Here is an 18,745-nt window from a genome sequence, read left to right on the forward strand (position 1 = left end):
AAAGAAAGAAAGAAAAGAAAAGAAATTGAGCTCTATAAAGAATATATAATTGGCTGAAAATTCTATAGCTCATATGTGACAGGCCTGGCACAGCAATTGGTCTTCTGATTTGTAATATGCCATATAGTTCAACCAATAATAGTTATAGAACTGTTGGAACGTTCCTGAAGCAATGCTTTGCTGTGATTTTGAATGTTATCCTACAAGTAAAGGTGGGTACATCAATTAGCAGAAAAAATAAAAATTAAAAGAAAGTTCTGTAGAAAATGTTCTCCATTGCTACTTAACAATCTAACCCCAAAACTAGTAAATTAAAAGAAAAACCATAGATGAGGTTTATTGCTCAGATGGCTACAGGTCAGCTGGGAGTTTCTGCTAATCTAAACTGACCTTAGCTGGGCTCAGGCGTGCATCTGAGGTCCTCACACAGGTTGACAGGCTACTGGTTGCCTGGCTGCTATGATAAAGGTAACTGAGTCACATGTCCCTTGTCATCCTGCAGGCTGTCCAAGGCCGAGTTACATGGTAGTTGCAGGATTCCAAAAGAGTGAAAGAAAGCTGCAGAGCCACCTGCAGCTGAAGCTTCACGTGAGGCTAACATTTCTTCTTTGATTAAAGCAAGTAGCAAGGACACCTCAGGTTCAAGGTGTGGGGAAATCTTTATCTTTCCGTGGGAGGAGCTGCAAAGTCACATTACAAAGCAGAATAAATACCAAAAGGAAATAATTATTGAACTATTTCTGTAATTTTACAGAATAGTTTGAAAGTGTGGCTTTCAATAATAGTATGCAATAGCAACATTAATAATATGAAATACTAAGGATTTGGATTCTATTGTTAAAGAGCATTGAGTTCAAATTCTTATTTCTGACAGTTGGACAAATCACTTGCCTTCTTTAAATTTTAGGGGTCTTGTCTGTAAAATGAGGAAAACAGTTTCTACAAGAAAGGGTTCTATTAAGGATTGAGTAAAGTTATGTTTGTGAAGCACTTGGTTTCACACAGAAAATGCTTTAAAAATATTGGCTCGTGGCCATTTCTAAAAGCATGTACTCTAGATCAGTTCAATTAATTTTTCCCAATGCCCCCAAGACAAAAATAGAAATGTCACATTTAACTGTGCATTTATATCTATTTTGGAATAAAATTGGCATGAATATAAATTTACAGGGAAAAATTCGGACCTAGCTCCACCTCCAAGGCTTCCTTCCTGCTGTTTACATAACCCTCTCTCCAAACACAATTCCAGTCTCTTTCAGTAAATGTGTACTAAATATCTGATATTTGTCTCCATTCTGCTCCTAATCATAGTTACAAATTTCAAGAATCTATGTTCTCTGTTTAAATAAGTATTCACAGTTGAGTAAAAAAAATAGATTCCTTGCCAGATAATTTAAATTAAATGTATTGAATGCTAATAGAGAATATTATGCAAACACAGATAGGGGCTCATATCTGGAATTTAGGGACAGTATGAAACATTTTCTTATTAGTCAAGATACACGCTAACAGTCCTTATCACAAACATACAACTCGTTTGGACCAAATTTTTTCTTCAAGAGCATCCTTCCTGCCATCCCTTAAAGAAGCAAGTCCCCAGCTGACCTGCTATCCCAGTTAAGAGCTGCAAGAAGAATAGGTTAAGATGGAGAGGCCCAGATAAGCTTCTACATCCATCAGCTAGGCTGTGGCTTCCTCTGTCACCCCTTATTAGAAAGATGGATAGGTCTAACAGTTGAAGGCATTTTATCCACAGCTGTGCATATCTTCTTGACCATTCGGTTGGCCTTGTTAATTTAAACATTTTCCATTATCGCTCTTGACTTAGCAAACTCTAGTAAGTGCCTTTGTCCATTTTTCATCAAGGAGCATTATTACTTTTGAGCTATAGGTATCAGCTCTCTCTAGAGACTATTATGGAAGATTAGTTTCCAAAATCTATCAGCCCAGAAAAAAGTCATTGTCAGAGGGCTGTGGCCGCTCAAAGAATACTTTTGTTCACTTCAGGAATAACAATATGCATTAAAAATCAACCACATCAAGAGGTTTCCTTCAACACAGGGGCCTCTGCTCCAACATGGCAGCATCTTTGATAGACAGTAGCCCTATTACCTTTCTTTTAATGACTCAGAGGTTGATCAATGGGGATGTCACACCCAAGCTACTAATGATGTTCAGGCTTACAATCCTACCACCTTACAGTTCAGCAAATGGAATCTGCTCATTACTGCCCTCGCAGAGGGGGATCTGATGAGCCCCAGGGAAAGGAGTCAGCACTTTGATAGTTTAATTTAGCAAGCTACGTGAGTGTGACCCTGAGTTATGGCCTGTATTAAGGAGGAGAAGAGCTACAGAGAAGGATCAGATGTAGTTCTTCATCCTCCCAAAGGGTAGTGTAGTGGTTAAGACCCCAAACAACAATGCAGTGCGGAGTAAAGAGAGAAGAACATGAACTGAAGAAAAATGACCGAATATCTTGGGAGAGATGGAAGTGGATGGGCCTTCAAAGGGTGCACGCATTTAGTGTCAGAGGGCGAAATATTTCACATCACTGAAATAACTTAAACTGGGGCTGGGAAGATCAAAGGATTACTGGGGGTTAGTGAAGAGCATGGGCATGAAATGAGAGATTTGGGAGAGAAAGAAGTGTAATAGCAGGTGAAGCTGCAGATAGAAGCCACGCGATGGAGTTTTAAATGCCCGACTGACGAATTTGCATTTAATTTGGGACGAACTGGGAAGGCCATCAAGAAGTTTTCTATATTTTTGTTTTTCATTTTTACTTTTCTTAAAGCATAGAAATAGCATCATTAACCTGTTCTTAAAGTTATGACAGTAGCATATATAGCCTAAGTTGGCGGAAGCACAAAAATCTAAAAGGTTCTTGACTAGTCTATTGAAAAATGTAGATAAAAGATGTGGAAATCTGATGCCAGAGTGTTATATGTATATTCTCAGTTCCAATGAGGCTAAATATTGAAATAAAACTGGCATGAATACAAACTTGCAGTAAAATTTTGGCCCTAGCTCCATCTCCCTGTTTCCTGTTCGCATTGCTTATTGGTGATTGTAGGTCATAGACTATTACAGGAAACCAGGTCCCTGGATGGAGATAGCATCAGAAACCTCTTCTCTTGTCCCTCATAAGAGAAGCAGAACTAGGAAAAGATAGTTTAATTTTGGAGCTTATAAAACCTTTGTTTAAAATAAACCATACTATTCTCTGGATCTGGCTAGATCCAAGATATTCCTTGCGTGACTTTTGTGGTGTGACAAATGACTTTCACTCAGCAAAATCTAATCCCTAGTCCCTAGCCCTCTGCTATACGAAGGACGATCTCCAGACAAACAGCATCAGTATCAGCAAGGAGTTGATTAGAGCTGCAGAATGTGAAGCTTCATCCACTAAATCAGAATCTGCATTGTAACAGGATTTCCAGGTGATTTCTATGCTTATCAAGTTTAAGAAGTCTTGGACCTGTTCCCTGAATTTTATATTTTACTTCAGGACTTAGGGTCCCTGCACATGGACAAATCAGAGTGGGATGAAAGACAAGAATCCTGATAACCATAACCTACTGCGGTTCTTTGTAGAGAAAGAGCCATATCAAGAGCTTGAGCAGTGCCTGGTCCATAGGGCAGTATAATTAGTAGCTGCTATTATTATTGTTACTATTTTTATTTATTACTCATTTTAATCTGTTTATTCTACCTGGACCTTTAGATTCATTGCGTAGTCTCTCTAAGTCTGAAAAATAAAATGTATTGTATTGGTAGCCACCAAATCACCCTGCTTCCATACCCGGGCAACAGATACAAGCTTTGCATTGAAATGGAGATGCCTCTTTAAAGTTTTGAATTTGAATGGAGGTAATGATCTTTAAAGTCCTAAATCTGACACTTTACTTGATTATTATAGATTTTATATTCTCTTACATCGTAAAACTTGAATTTTAAAAATGGTCATTACTCAAAAATAGGTCATTTTTGATGCAGGATGAATGCTGGGCCAGGACTTCTTTGACAGTGTCCTTTCTAAAGATACCTGGTAATCAGGCCTGACCTACCCTAGGTCGATTATTTCGAGCTGCTTGAAGTCTAGAAATGATTCAGCAGCAGAACATTTGTCTCTAGCAGTCCACCTGAGGAGGAGAGTGAAGAATAAGATGCAATTAAGGAGTCAGAGCAATCACTCAGAGTGTCTCTGGAACACTTTCCTTGTTGAATTTGAAGAGTTGTGGCTGACAAGTGTCTCTCTCTCTCTCTCTGCCTCTTGAAAATCCCATTGACTCTATTTAGCATTGACTCTCCACAGTTCTTTACCTTTGCAAAGCACAGAGGCTTCAGCGTGGAGAGGAGTTCATCCTAACTGTGGATTGACAGACTTCTAATTATGGTCAGTCAAGATCAGGGGTCCTCAAACTTTTTAAACAGGGGGCCAGTTCACTGTCCCTCAGACTGTTGGAGAGCCGGATTGCAGGCCCCAGGATGAGTCAGCTGCTAAGCAGGACAGGCAGTGGCGGCAAAAACACCAGGCGGGCTGGATAAATGTCCTAGGTGGCTGAGGATGCCTGGTCAAGGTAGTCATGAGAAGAAAGAATATTTGCCTTCTGGCTGAACATTCATTCACTCCACATTCTTGAAATGTTTGCCTGCCCTCTTTCTCTATGTCGTTACAAATGTTTTCTTCTCCCCTAAAAACATTCTTTAGTAGAAAAAAAAAATATTTAATCCACTGACGAAGCAAGATACAGTTCTGAGGGGTGCAGTTATGGGCCCTTCTCAAGTGCTTCCCTGGTTTGGGGGGGCATAAGTGAAGAGTCTGGTGTATGGCTTCCATGGAATATGTGAATAATTACAGACCAGGCTTCTCCGGAATGATTACACCTGCATTCATATTTTTATATGCTAAATTTTTATCTAGTCAAATGGGTTTGGGATGTGATAGGGGTAAGTAATATTAAACAGATTCCTTATTGCAGAATTTCATAACGTTTCCTATTTCAAATGTTTCATGTCCCTATCAGAGGAGGCCATAGTGTGCAGTTACTCCCAAATACACTGATTATGGAACCCGTTTTCATAAAACACATTACAGGACTAGTGCTTCTTAGAACAGAAATCAGGCTTTATTCATTGTTACTTACAGACTAATAATAGCAATACATAAAATTCTAAACACTAAAAGAAGGTACCTGCTAATTTGTTTTTAAGAAGGAGGCATTTGATTCAGACAGAACATGAAGTGTTAGGATACAAACATAAAGGGCAGAACATTTAAGATAAGGTGGTTTTAAGAAATTGAAGCTACCCATGGATGGTATAAGCTATCCTAATGACATTGACCTATAATTTTCATTCAGTGCAATTGGTATAGTGACTGCAAATTAACAGATTAAAAGCAACTATTATGTGATAGGTGTTATGTTGGTTATAGTAGGAGATGATTATCCTAGAATATTTACCAATTCACTTGAGGAGCAAATGAGAGAACAGCATCACTTTAAATTAATTTCCTACTGTACAAAATAACTAATTTTTTGACACTGAAAATTCACCTCTTCTAGATGTTCTCACTGATCCCAGTGTTTAATATATTAGCACAAGTTTATATTTTTGCTCAGACAAATTATTCTAATACAAAATATTTACTTGGTAGGTAACAAAATAACATCTAGAATGATGGTAAAAAGAAAACTTTAAAAAATGCCATGTTGTATAGAAAGATGATATCACAATTCTGAGAACATGTTTAGTTATTATGCGATTGTTTCTAAAATGGCATTTCAACTCCATGGATCTTATATAGTACATGCTTTGACCATTATTTGGAAAAGGACGCATCTATCATTTATATGTTATATAGACTTACAGATATGTGAGGTTGAACAATTAAGTTTGCAAACTCATCCTAGAAAAAGTGCTCCCTACCTCACTGCTGAGTGTCCCTGCAGTCAGGACCAAGGTACTGCCCTTGGGAAGCTATGCACTGACACCAGTGCCTAATCCCTTCTTCAAAGTAAGTTTGGAGCTCTTTTGCTGGAATGCCCATCAGAGATGTCCTTGTATGAGATTTGACAATTAAGTTTGCAAACTCATAGAAAAACTGTGATGTATGTAGCACTTTCTCCAGGATGAATTCACCAACTTCATTATCTAACCTCATTCGTATTTGTCTTTTCTGATCAAAGGCTTGTAACATTTTAGATAGTTCTGATTCCTCCAAGTGAAAGCCAGTGAGTTTGTATTTTATTACTCATAGGCCATTTGAATTTATCTCATGGGTGATGTTTTTCAGAATAACAGTCTGAAATAATTTAATGACTCGTTTCCGGAATTCCATGAATACAATATAAAGGATGAGTTTACTCTGAGATGCCTTAATGAAGAGCTTCAGTGTATCTCCTTCTGCTAGCCTTTAAGAGAAATCTAATGATTTTTACTCATTATCATTATAAAAGCTATATAAGTCACGCCATGTATATTTGCATATGTTTACTTTTACTTCTTAATCACTTTGGGAGACTGCTAAATATTTTTCTAGGGACAATTCAAAGAAGAAAACCTGGTCTGCCTTAAGCTAATCCTATACAGTATGGTGAGCATTGGAACTTGATCACCCCAGCACTGTCACGGATTGTTGGTCTTTAATCTCCAGAAACCAGTGCTGCAGGAGCATATGTTTGCTTTCCATTTGTAGCATTCAGTACTTTGTTAGCCCAAGGTGAAGTCCAGAAGATTGGGTTTCTTAAGACCGGCAGTAGCCAAGAAGTATATAGAATATGCTGCTCCACTATGTACTTCCATCAAATAAGCCTTGATATGTTATTATCAATCTCCAAACACTCTGAAGAGTTCTTTAAATGGGCCTGTGCGGTAAAACAGCTCAGATTTTATGGTGTGAATGCTCATATGTGTTCGTTTAATATCAGCAAAATGGTATGCAACTAAATAGGCTGTTCATTCATTTTAATAATTCTTATTTTAAAAAATGTTAGTTTAATTTTTGTCACAGTCTTCCGGGTACTGTTTCAAGCATTTTGTAATTTGTGTTCTGTGGGACAGGTTTGTAAATCAGCTGCTTTTATTATTGTCCCAATTACAGATGGAAAAAATAAAGGATAAACAAGAGGTGAGGTAGCTTGGGAAGAACTCGTACAATTGGGAGAAATATATAATGAAGAAGCCTTGGATAATTCTTAAGGTCTACCTTACTGGGTGTTTTCTTATTCACTCGGGAAATATTTATGAGTTAGTGTCAACTGTGTGCCTGGCACCAGGCCAGAAGCAAGAGACAGAGGTATAACGCAATGTATAACTTTCCAGTGAATAAGCCTCTGAATAAAGCATCTGCATAAACACTCACCAGCCCAATCCACATGTACTGAATAATTGTTTTATTAATTCAATAATATTTACTGAATGCCAACTCCCTACCAAGTATTGACTAGCAAAGACTGTCAAGTATCTGGCATTTTGGCATAATCTATAGTTCTTACCAATGTTTCCATCTGTTGGACAACTAATAGGCATCTCCTATGCAACCTTGTTGAAAGGCCCCAGATTTCCCATTCCTTTGCCTGCAGGTAGCTTCTTTTATAAGACTTACAGTGATGGACAAAAGAAGGTAAATAACTAAGGAAATAAGGGAGACAGGGAGCTGGAGGACCAGAAATACGATTCATTTAGACCAATGGTTCTCAACCTTCCTAATGCCTCCTAATGCCGCGACCCTTTAATACAGTTCCTCATGTTATGGTGACTCCCAACCATAAAATTTTTTTACTGCTACTTCATAACTGTAATTTTGTATAGCTAGCCTAGCTAAGTAAGAATCTCTAGCAGTTTCTTAGGCACATAAAATGAGGACACAGTGTCCTTGGTTTGGAGGTTTAACACTCTGTATCAAGGGAGTGCCTAGCACCTACTGTTGACTGACCCAATAAAGGACAGTCTCTACCATACAATATACTGTTGTTATGTCGGAAAACCCAGTGAGTCTCTTGGTGAGGACTGCCTTCATAGGAAGTGATCACCTTCTTGTTTCATAAATTCCTTCTTTCACGTTGATGTATGGCAAATTCGATTTTACAATGCATTTCTAAGTGCCTGGTTTGATTCTAGGAGCTGTGGTCCTTCTTTTCTTATTTTAAACTGATTTATCAAAGGTAAAACTGTCATCGACTTGTTTCATAATTGAGAGAGTGGCACAAAGAACCACTGAGGAGTTCACATTTGAGCTGGATGCCTGGGCTCAGAGTTTCCATGGCCATGTTAGTATGGTTGAAACTGTAGAAACAGTGCCGTTATCCTTTGGGATGGTCGCCTCACTTCTTTGGATTGAACAGAGAATATTATTGGGAAGGACAAGCTCTTCTCTGAGAATTTTCTCAATGCCAGAAATGTACTTTTAAATCACGAGCCTAAAATTCACTTTTAAATCAGAGTTTTAAAAGAAAATGATACTCTAGCAAAACAAAGGGCTCTGGTTTAGATGATGCTCATAAATGTTGGTGTATTATACAATCATTTAAAACTGCAGTATTTTGATTCTATACAGTTTATGGTATTTGCCTCTTAGAAATCATTAGCTATTATCTAAAAGCCTATAGTTACGGTGTCAGAAGTTCCAATGCTCGATAACTCTTTGCAACAAAAGGGTGATTCTGCATCAGGTAAAGATGAATGCTCTTATGCATAAACAGAACTGCAGCTTTCTCAGAAAGTTCATTCATATCCTGAGCTGTGCTGTGGTTGACACAGATCATTAAATTGGGGGTATCCTTGTTCTTTGAGAAAAATAATTTGCTTCCCCTATTTTTAGATATTCAACTCTCTCACTTTGGAGGAAAGGTGGTGGTTTATTAAAAATCATCTGGAGTTAAAAGTAAAAAAATTAGTATTCATGGTGTCCTTGTTAAACTAACTAGTCACATGTTTAAAGGCCAAGAACGTAAACAGTCTTTTCAAATTGGTTTTGTTGCTTTTGAAATTCCGGGAGGAATATACATTCTGCCTCCCTGCTACACTCATAAAAATTCAACTATTCAGATGTAAGAATTGTTTGAAGACACCAGTGTGATCTCTCATCACATGTAATATATATATTACACATGTAATGTATGCTTTTTATTTGGGGGACGTGGGGGGGAGTTGCTAAAACATTATTAATATTCACTGGATTTTATGGTATACTTACCTGCATATCACTGTTTACTATCTAATATATGCTTATTTATTGCAGTTCTGTGATTACGTACTAGTTAGGATTCTATGTGTGCTCATTTAGTAAAATTCTACCCTGCACTGTGTATTGAAAGTATCATTATAACAGAGAATGTGTCTTTATTATATAGAATCCCATCCCCAGGCACAGTGCATTGAAGAGTGTAGTAGGTGTTTAGTAAATAATCTTTGAATGAATGGAACCATGATTCCTAAATGCAGTGCGTATGTATCATGCATACTGTAAATTTATACCTGTTTTCCAAAAATATTGGCATAATGTTCCTTTGAGCTTTGTTTTGGAAAGATTTTTATGAAACCAAATATGTTCTAACATCAAATTTGGAAATAGGAATATGAATCATGAAAAGGGATAACTCATTTCTTCATAATCACTTCTCTCCTGACTTCAACTTTTTACATATGATAATTCAAATATTTTATACTGGGGGAGAGTTTCACAGAATTCAGCACTATAGTAATAATCTGCATCGCTTTTCTCTTCTTATTACCTTAGAGTGAACACTAGGATTACGTAATAACTTTATGTGATAATGTTTGATAGAATGAAATTTATAATCAGATAAACCTGAGTTTAAGTCCCAACTCTGCCAATTCCCAGTTGCAAGAGAATTCATGCTGTTAATTTCTCTAAGCATTCATTGTCTCATGTGGGCCTAATTACACTTCCCTAATGAGATTATTGTAAGGATTAAATGTGGTAACAGACTTTGAATGCTTAGTGTGGCTCCTAACACAAAAAGCCCTTTAGCTGGAGCTTTGTAGTGTTTATATGGTTCATATTCTGAACAGATGTTCTTTCTGGTTTGTCTGATTCTTACCTTGCGTATTCCTGTGTGTGTATGTTTCCTCCTGCAGATGGATATACAACCGATGACATTGAGTTTTACTGGCGTGGGGATGACAACGCAGTGACAGGAGTAACAAAGATTGAACTTCCACAATTCTCTATCGTAGATTACAAACTTATCACCAAGAAGGTCGTTTTTTCCACAGGTTTGTATCAGGGAAAGGGGTTAAAGGAAATGACTCTTCAGCTTATTTTGTTGAAAAAGCTCACTCATATCAGATCTGTGACCTAGGGAACGACAGCGACTCTAGAAGTCGCTACTGAAAACCCTGTTTCTTCTAAAGTTTATTGCTCCTTTTGGAATCAATATCAGTATTTTCTAGAAGGCTCCCCAAGCACAGCTGAGAGGGCCCTCTCTCTGTCTCTCATTTGGTCACAGGGCTAATTTTAGAGACAGACTACAGAAGGAGAGGTGAAGACCTGAGTCATAGTTGTCCTCCAACTTTATGCCTCCAATCGTATTGATTGTAATCCTCTGAGGCCTCCTGGGGAGAGCCAAGTTGCTGTTTGCTCAAGTCTAAACATAAGGAAATTCTCTAAAGACAGTAGGAAAATCTCACATTTTCCTCAAAGGATAATAATTTCTTTACACAATTTTACTTCTTGTTTGGGGTTAAAACCTATTTCAGATGTTAAGATTATCCTAATGCCTTCACCATCCTTAACCCCCAGCACTGAGATTTCACAATGTCACACTTGATTTCATAAGGACAATGTTTACATTTTTTTAAACAGAAATGCCTAGGGAAGTAATTATTTGGTAGACACTCATTTAGGGGAAAAATCGTAGACCTACAGGAATATCCTTCTTTATGGTTTTCTTATTGATATGAATCCTGCAGGGACAGAAATAGCTAATTCTGTAATTGCTCTTCCACTAAAGATTTGGAAACCTTGTGTTCCTGTGGATCACTACACGCAAGAGCTGTGTGACTTGGTAAAATACCAAGTTTTGTACAAATTTTTTTTTAAAGACACCAACAACAAACAATGAAAACTTTTCCTAACTTGTAGGTCCTCTAAATCCATGAAACTCTACAGAAATGATTCCTACTTAAACTATTCTTGTTTTCATATCAAGACACCTGGCTTAGCCCATGAAGAGTAGACAAGGCTTTCAAATTGTGGGAATATCTTCCCCCTACTTATCAATGTGAACTTTTTGTACTGCATTTTAAGGCTCTTCTCTGTTATTTATCTTGTCTGAAGAGCAGTCCCACAGATCACCATAGTCAAAAAGCCCAGATTTAAGAAACTGATTCTTCAGTTGTACCCCCCACAAATATTGCTCAAAAGCAGTGGGATCCCATTAGAATTCTGATGGAAACAATGAAACTATTAAGAAAAAAAGAGAGAGAGAGAGAATCCATACACATAAAAACCTACACAGACTTTCAGTCCTTGAAGCGCTGCCATTGATCACAGACTTAAAATGCATCCTGTCTTGATAAGATTTCTTTTACTCACGACATGCAGCCTTATTCTTGTACACATATAACACAAAACTTAGAGGATGAACTTAAATGAGGAATAATTGAGAGAGTGAACTGAGGAACTGCCCCAAATTATCTTGTCATCTCAAATGCAGACAATGGGAAACTTTGACCCAATATAAGAGGCTATGCAAGGAAGAGCTGGAATTCTTTTAATTGCTGGTGGGTACAGGATGTATTCCACACAGTAACTCCTGGTAATTAAAAACCCAGTGGTCACAATTACTTTTACATAGAAAGTACTCTTTACCAAGAACTGAAATTGGATTTAAGGATGATATACAGAGTGTTTATGGACCTTTAAGGAAAAGCATCCTGTAGATACTGCTTGATAATGATAATGTTCTGAAATTGCCTTTCTAGGTTCCTATCCCAGGCTGTCCCTCAGCTTTAAGCTTAAGAGAAACATTGGCTACTTTATCCTGCAAACCTACATGCCTTCCATCCTGATTACCATCCTCTCCTGGGTATCCTTCTGGATTAATTATGATGCTTCAGCCGCAAGAGTGGCATTAGGTAGGCCATTTGCATCCGCATGTGGAGTTTGACTGTGTGTGCTTGCAAGTGTGTGCGCACACATATGCTTCCTTTATCCTGAAATTTATGATGCATGGTGAGACTGAACGTTGCATCGTACAAGAATTTATCCATGAAACTTCGGGTGATCTGCTTCAGCTTTAAATTGATTTTACACAAATTAAAACTCTTCCATGTCAGAATTAGTTAACTGTATAGCTGTTGATAATGAAATTAGTTGCATCCGTTTGATATTTTTATGGAAACGTATTTATGTAGCATTGCTTGCATAGTTGATTAATTTGTAACTTTACTTCTTTACCTAAGAGGAGCTCCCTTTCATTTTTTTTTCCTTTCATTAAGTCATATACACATAGATCATGAATACATGTATGCTTTTGTGGGGTACAATGTGTTGATCTTTTTTATACAATTTGGAATGGTTACATCAAACTAAATGAGTAAGCAGAAATAATTCTAAACTGTCAATAACATTTTGGAGTAGCATGGCTGAGACAGGAGACCACAAAGTAAGAAAGCTGGGGAATCATCCATGGTCTTACTCAACCTCTGCCTGATGCTTTTTCTAAGACCAGAGGAGGAGAATAAATTATATTTCATGAACATTTTAACTCCAGACGAAGTAAATGTATGGCCTTTGCACATCTTTATTATTTTGAGTTTTGACCCCATTTTTCTTAAAATATTGCATTAAGTTCTTTACTAACATGATCTCAATTCAATTATTAAATTTCTTATAGAAATTCTTATGTCTTACAGACATTCATTTATTTATTCAACAAATATCTGTTGAACACCTGATACGTGCTAACCATACTAAGCACTGAGACACAGCAGTCTGCTTCTAAAAGTTATATCTAGCAGGAAAAGATAGACATTAAATAGAATGACCATGTAAATTCTATAATATGGCAAATCTATAGAGAGAATAAACAAAAGAAAAGGGACTTGGGTATGCCAAGGGGTGAAGTTTCAAATAATTTGGGCAGATCTCACTCAGAAGGTGTCATAACAGCAAAGACTTGGAGATGGAGAACCAGACAGGCACCTGATGATAATATTCCAGGCTACTACAGGAACAAGCCCAGTGTGGCAGTGGAAGGCGGAGAGGCCAGAGTGAGTTCAGGAGGAGCAGTAAGCGCAATGGGGAAAAGGGGACTAGAAGATCAAAAAGTGGTTCTTGGGCTATGGAAAAGGCTTTGCTTTTATTCTGCGTGAAATAGCCATTGAGCAAAAAAGAGACATGATCTGATTTCAGGTTTAAAGGGATCATTTTAGCTGCTGGGCTAATATGTATATTAAATTTTGTTGACTCAAGCATGGAAGGAAGGAGAAAGAATGGCCTTCCAGACTGAGTCAAGTCCCAGTGATAGCTATTCTTACAAGAATGCCTTAGAACTCCCCTGTGTAGACTAACCACAGTCATGATTATATACGTGCGTGTGTGTGTGTGTTTGTGTGTGTATTTTGTGTGTTTGTGTGTTTGTGTGTGTGGTTTTTGGCCAGGTCTGGGTTTGAACCCGCCACTTCCGGCATATGGGGCCGGTGCCCTACCCCTTTGAGCCACAGGCACCACCCATGATTTATATATTTTTAATTATGTTTATTCTCCCACAGCACTAAATGATCCCCTAGGGAAAGGTCCATGTTTTGTGTGTGATGTCTTGCATGTGGAATGGTGCTTATTTTCTGAATGAAATTATTAAATATCCTATTTTTCCAAAGTTAAAATCTGTTGTCCACTTTGTGTCTATTAGAGGTATAATAAATAATCTGTTTTCTTTTTAAAAGGAATTTTTAAAATGTCTTTTTATGTGAGCAGTTTATGAGATTCAGAAATACTTGAAAAGGAGATTTAGATAAGCCATAAAATCAGCATTGTCAGTTTTATTATGTATTCATGGTACAGGATAATCTGTAGTCGAATGGATGAAGAAACAAATGAAACTGAAAAATGTTTCAAAATGACCACTGTAAAGAGGGCATGAGAAATGTGACACTGATAACCTAAAGCAAGGCTTTCTCGGGCTTGCTCAGAATCAAATATTCAAATTTATTTTTTCTGTGGTTGTTTTATGAAGATGTATAAAAAATTAAAATCATGATACTTATTAGAGAGATAACATTAAATCAGAAAACTATGTCTTCTAAAAAAATCATAAACAGTGAAATTTTTAACTTTTGGGAAATGTTATTGGTTAAGTGTTTAGGGGTGAGGTCTCCTCAGTCACATTCTGATTCAAGAATGCCCCTGCAGCTGTCCATTTGTGTGACTGTGACCTCTGAACTTGGTCTGTTTTCACATCATTATTTTGCCACACAGCTGAACTTTATCATACTCAAGCCTCTGAACTCGCAGTGGTGTTACCATCCAATTACAGCTTTGAGAGAAACTCCTTCCCACTGTCAGAGATACCCACTCAACCGGATGAACCAATGTAGCCTCATCTAGTGTGGCATTTCCCATAAAGAATCTGAAAATATTTCGGTGTTATTTATCTGGGCCTTGTACGCCTAGTTGTCTAGTCCAGAAACAGGAGGGCTATGACTCCTGCTTCTCTGTTACCCTCCACCTCCGTTTCCAAATGTTAAAAGTCATTCATTGGAATCATCCATCTAATGTAACCATTGTTTTCAGTGCCATTGCTGTTGTTTTATGTTACATACTCTTCATCATTTATTTGATTATTCAGAAAACCTCTTAACTGTTATTCTTCATTCCTGCCTTATGTGCTTCTCCCCCATCCTCCCCAGGGCTGCCAGAGTGATCGTCCTAAATACAGTTTGTCCACATGCCTCAGTGTTTGAAGCTGGCCATTGCTTTGAATTTTTAGTTCAGACCTTCCCTGAGGCTCTGTGTATATGGCTCCCCATTATGCAGTCCTTACTTAACATCCATTTTTCTCTGGACTCTTCCTGTTCTGCCCATAATGGTTCTCCTAATTTCCTTTTAATGGGCTTTGTACTCTGCCCCCAACCAACCTTTATATAAAAACCCCTCGCCAGTGCCCTTAGGTCTACCGTAACGTTTGACCCTCAGTCCTTGCTTGTCTGAGTAACTCTCACTCATTCTTCAGGAATCAGCTTAACAGTCTCCATTTCCTGATCTGATCACAGAGCTAACCTAGGAACTTCCCCATATTCTCCACCTTCACCTAAAACACATGTCTGTCATAGCATTTAATTCACATTTCTAGCCCTCCACTACATTATATATAACACACATAACTATAAATATAAAAATATATTAAAGGATGTGTTCCAAAATGATTGATTTTTACTCTAAGTTAATCCATGTTTATCTTCAGAGCCTATGATAGGGCTGGTATATGACAAATGCCCAGTAAGTGGACGGTAGCATGTATGAGCAAGTGAGTGCAGTCAACCTTTCCAGCTATCATGAGAACAGAAGGAAGATTGTAACATTATTACACTAACTCTCTCTTTCTCTTTTTTTTCCAGGAATCACAACTGTCCTAACCATGACCACAATCAACACCCACCTCCGGGAAACTCTCCCTAAAATCCCCTATGTGAAGGCCATTGACATGTACCTGATGGGGTGCTTTGTCTTCGTTTTCATGGCCCTTCTGGAATACGCTTTGGTCAACTACATCTTCTTTGGGAGGGGGCCCCAGCGCCAAAAGAAAGCAGCTGAGAAGGCTGCTAGTGCTAACAATGAGAAGATGCGCCTGGATGTCAACAAGGTACATTTGGACAGCAATCCTTCCTTGCTTTTTAAGTTCATAGAAGAATGCTAGCTATGTCGTTAATGGCTTTGATTAGCAAACAAGGAAACCAAGGCCTGAGCCAGAGAATGGATCATTTTCCAGGTCATACAGATAATTAATGATGGAGGCACAATTAGGGCCCAAACTCAGAATGCAAGATTTAGATGTCCTTTCCATTAACGGTAGGGTTGCCCAAACTTTAGTCAACTGAACATCACTTGCATGATTTTTTTTCCATATATGAGTATAACGTCCATGTTATTTACTTTATATTTCTTTAAATTTACTCACTTTATTGAAATTTATTTAAAAAGTAAACTTCATGTCACTCCAATCCAAGTTACCTACTACTATAACCTTCAATATAAATAAATACACGCATACACACACATTTACCGTGCTGTTAACTTCCTAGTTATGACACACATAGAGGTAGGCTCCGGTCCTAAAATCTACAACATTCTGTTTGACTTTAAAAAGGAGATAACCATGTAGAAATGTGTGACCTCCCCACCACCAACAACAGGCTGAGATTTTCTCCTTGATGTAATCAGAAGGGTACAAGTATAGGCCCAAAAAGAGAAATAACTTTCTCTGTAGGTGACACTTAATGCTTTGCACATATGCCACTTATCATTGCAGTATTTGACTCTACGAGGCCATCATCTTACCTAAGTAGGGCCTGGTTGAAGAATTCCCACACAGTTATAAAGCCAGTTCTTTAAGTCAGTAGTTTTCAACCTTGGGTGCCCAGTGGAATGTCCTACAGATAATTAAAAATAGTGAAGCCTGGTTCTTCTGATTTTATTGCCTTGGAGTATGACTGAGCATCATAATTTTTAAAAGTTGCAGCCAAGTTTAAGAATCACCACTTTGAGGCCCAAAGAGTTCTCCCTAGTTACTCTCAAAATTAACACCACCTGGCTGCCCATTATATAGAATTTTCTATACTAACAGAAAAGTTGTGCATGTATTCCCCCATAGTTCAAATTTAGGCCTTTAGAAACCTTGTTTGAATACCTGCCCTAAATAGTGTTTATAACATAGTATGCAGTGATGGATTCAGTAAATAGTTACTAGTGATGAGACTTGGAAAACCATAATCCTTTTAAACCATCTGGAATATTTAGACATAATGATAATTGACCATTTTACTGTCTTTTTAATATTTCTAACTTCCATTTAATTCTGAGGGTAGCACACCATTAATAATCCCTACCATTGGGTTTTATCTGAAACAAACCCTGTGGAAGCTTCCAGCTCAGTAATGTTTTCCATATATCCATAGATCTGATAATTGGACTACTCTCTAATCAAAGACACTTTTTCTCAGATGCAATTTACAATGATGCAAATTTTAAGTATGGCCCTTGAAAGCCAAAAAGCCATGGATCTAGCAAATTATAGATTTCTTTCCCATGCTGAATATTTTACTTATTGGAATCTGTCAATAGATTCCAACCCACCATATGGCTCTCTCAGGCTATCAAATGAAAGAGTGCTTTTTAAACGTATTCTCCAATTTTCTTAATATAGTAGTCTTAGTAAAGAAAAGAGAAAAAATAAATACTGTCTCATATGACTGCAGTTTTAAATGAGTCTAAATGAGTTGCATAATGCAAGCCTGACTTAATAAGATGAAATCTGATCTCTTTTCATTTTCATCTACCCTTTTTTTATACCAATTTGCATTTAAATGACAAATTTAAGACCTAAGGCGTGGAGACTTTATACACACTAGACGTGGAGAGCTTCAGATGGTTCTAAATTGAATTGTGTGTACTGAGATGGAGGTAGAGAAAGGCTCACAGTCAGGTACTGCCCAGTGGTGAAAAGCCCATCCTCTTGGCTAAAGGAGGATTGATAATTAATAAGTGAAAGAATATGAGGGATCAAAAAAGATACCTAGAGATCGTCTACAGCAGTAGTTCTCAAAACAGGACATTTTTGTTGTTGTTGTTGTTCTCCCAGAGGATTTTTGTCAATGTCTGGAGCCATTTATGGTGGTTAAAATCCAGCATGAAAGGGTAGAGGAAATTCCACTTTGGGTTCTGGTTATATATGCAGAGGCCTGGGGTGCTGCCAACCACCCTGTAATACACAGGGTAGCCTCCCCATAACAAAAAAGTTAGCCGGCCCCAAAGCATCCAACTCTCTGGTTTCAAATATGAGAAATCGAAACCTAGATAATATGCTCATCCTGTTCTTCATTACTCTTTAACAAAACCAGTTTCTCCATTTTCTTTGACCAGCAGCATGTGTAAGGATCAAGCCATTAGTGGTTATGATCTAGCACAATGATTCTGAGCAAATATTTTGGAGTCAGTCAAGTTCAGTATTTGTCCTCCCATTTAATAGCTGTGTGACAGTAAACATAACAAAAAAAATCGGCCTCTCGGGCCCTTCAGTTCCCTCATTTATAAAGTAAATTAATTCCTCTCTCATAAGGTCATTGGTAAGATATAGTAATTAATGTGTAAAGCAAGCAACTTAGTTCACAGTACATGGCAAGCACTCAAAACTAGCAAATATTAATAAAATATTAAAGTACTATAAGTGCTAGGCATTATTAGTCTTTAAAATAAAATTTACTGTCTCTGGACTTATTGGGAATGCTTCTTATACATACCTTTTACGAGCTTTATTTAGCACGTAGGATGTAATTGTACCCTTAAAGGAGAGTATTTTTTAGAGAGGGATGTTTAATATCAGAAGTTCAAAATTCAAACTCAGGAAATCACTTTTCAAAGCGTTTAAGCTGTAAAACATTTATGGCAAATCAACTGTGGTCAAATTTTATCAATTATTCCTTAGGCTAGAATACTTACAAGCCATTCTTGGCTAGATTAAAACAAAAAAGTGACCACCTAACATTCTAGACTCCCTAC

General features: G+C 37.5%; 1 protein-coding gene across 4 annotated transcripts in view; it reads left to right on the forward strand.

Moving 5' to 3' along the window:
• GABRB2 (gamma-aminobutyric acid type A receptor beta2 subunit) overlaps positions 1 to 18,745 on the forward strand; it is a 240,240-nt gene that overhangs the window by 189,296 nt on the left and 32,199 nt on the right. For 3 of the 4 annotated variants that reach the window (XM_003781981.2, XM_003781982.2, XM_012807499.2), the window contains 3 exons: positions 10,105 to 10,242; positions 11,953 to 12,105; positions 15,589 to 15,833. In XM_003781981.2, the coding sequence (XP_003782029.1) occupies positions 10,105 to 10,242; positions 11,953 to 12,105; positions 15,589 to 15,833 (536 nt within the window). Of the gene's footprint in view, positions 1 to 10,104; positions 10,243 to 11,952; positions 12,106 to 15,588; positions 15,835 to 18,745 lie in introns of all 4 variants that reach the window. The other variant, XM_012807493.1, reaches the window with a different exon arrangement.

Source organism: Otolemur garnettii, unplaced genomic scaffold (genome assembly GCF_000181295.1).
Source record: "Otolemur garnettii isolate 467f Iridium unplaced genomic scaffold, OtoGar3 scaffold00003, whole genome shotgun sequence".
Classification (NCBI taxonomy): Eukaryota; Metazoa; Chordata; class Mammalia; order Primates; family Galagidae; genus Otolemur; species Otolemur garnettii.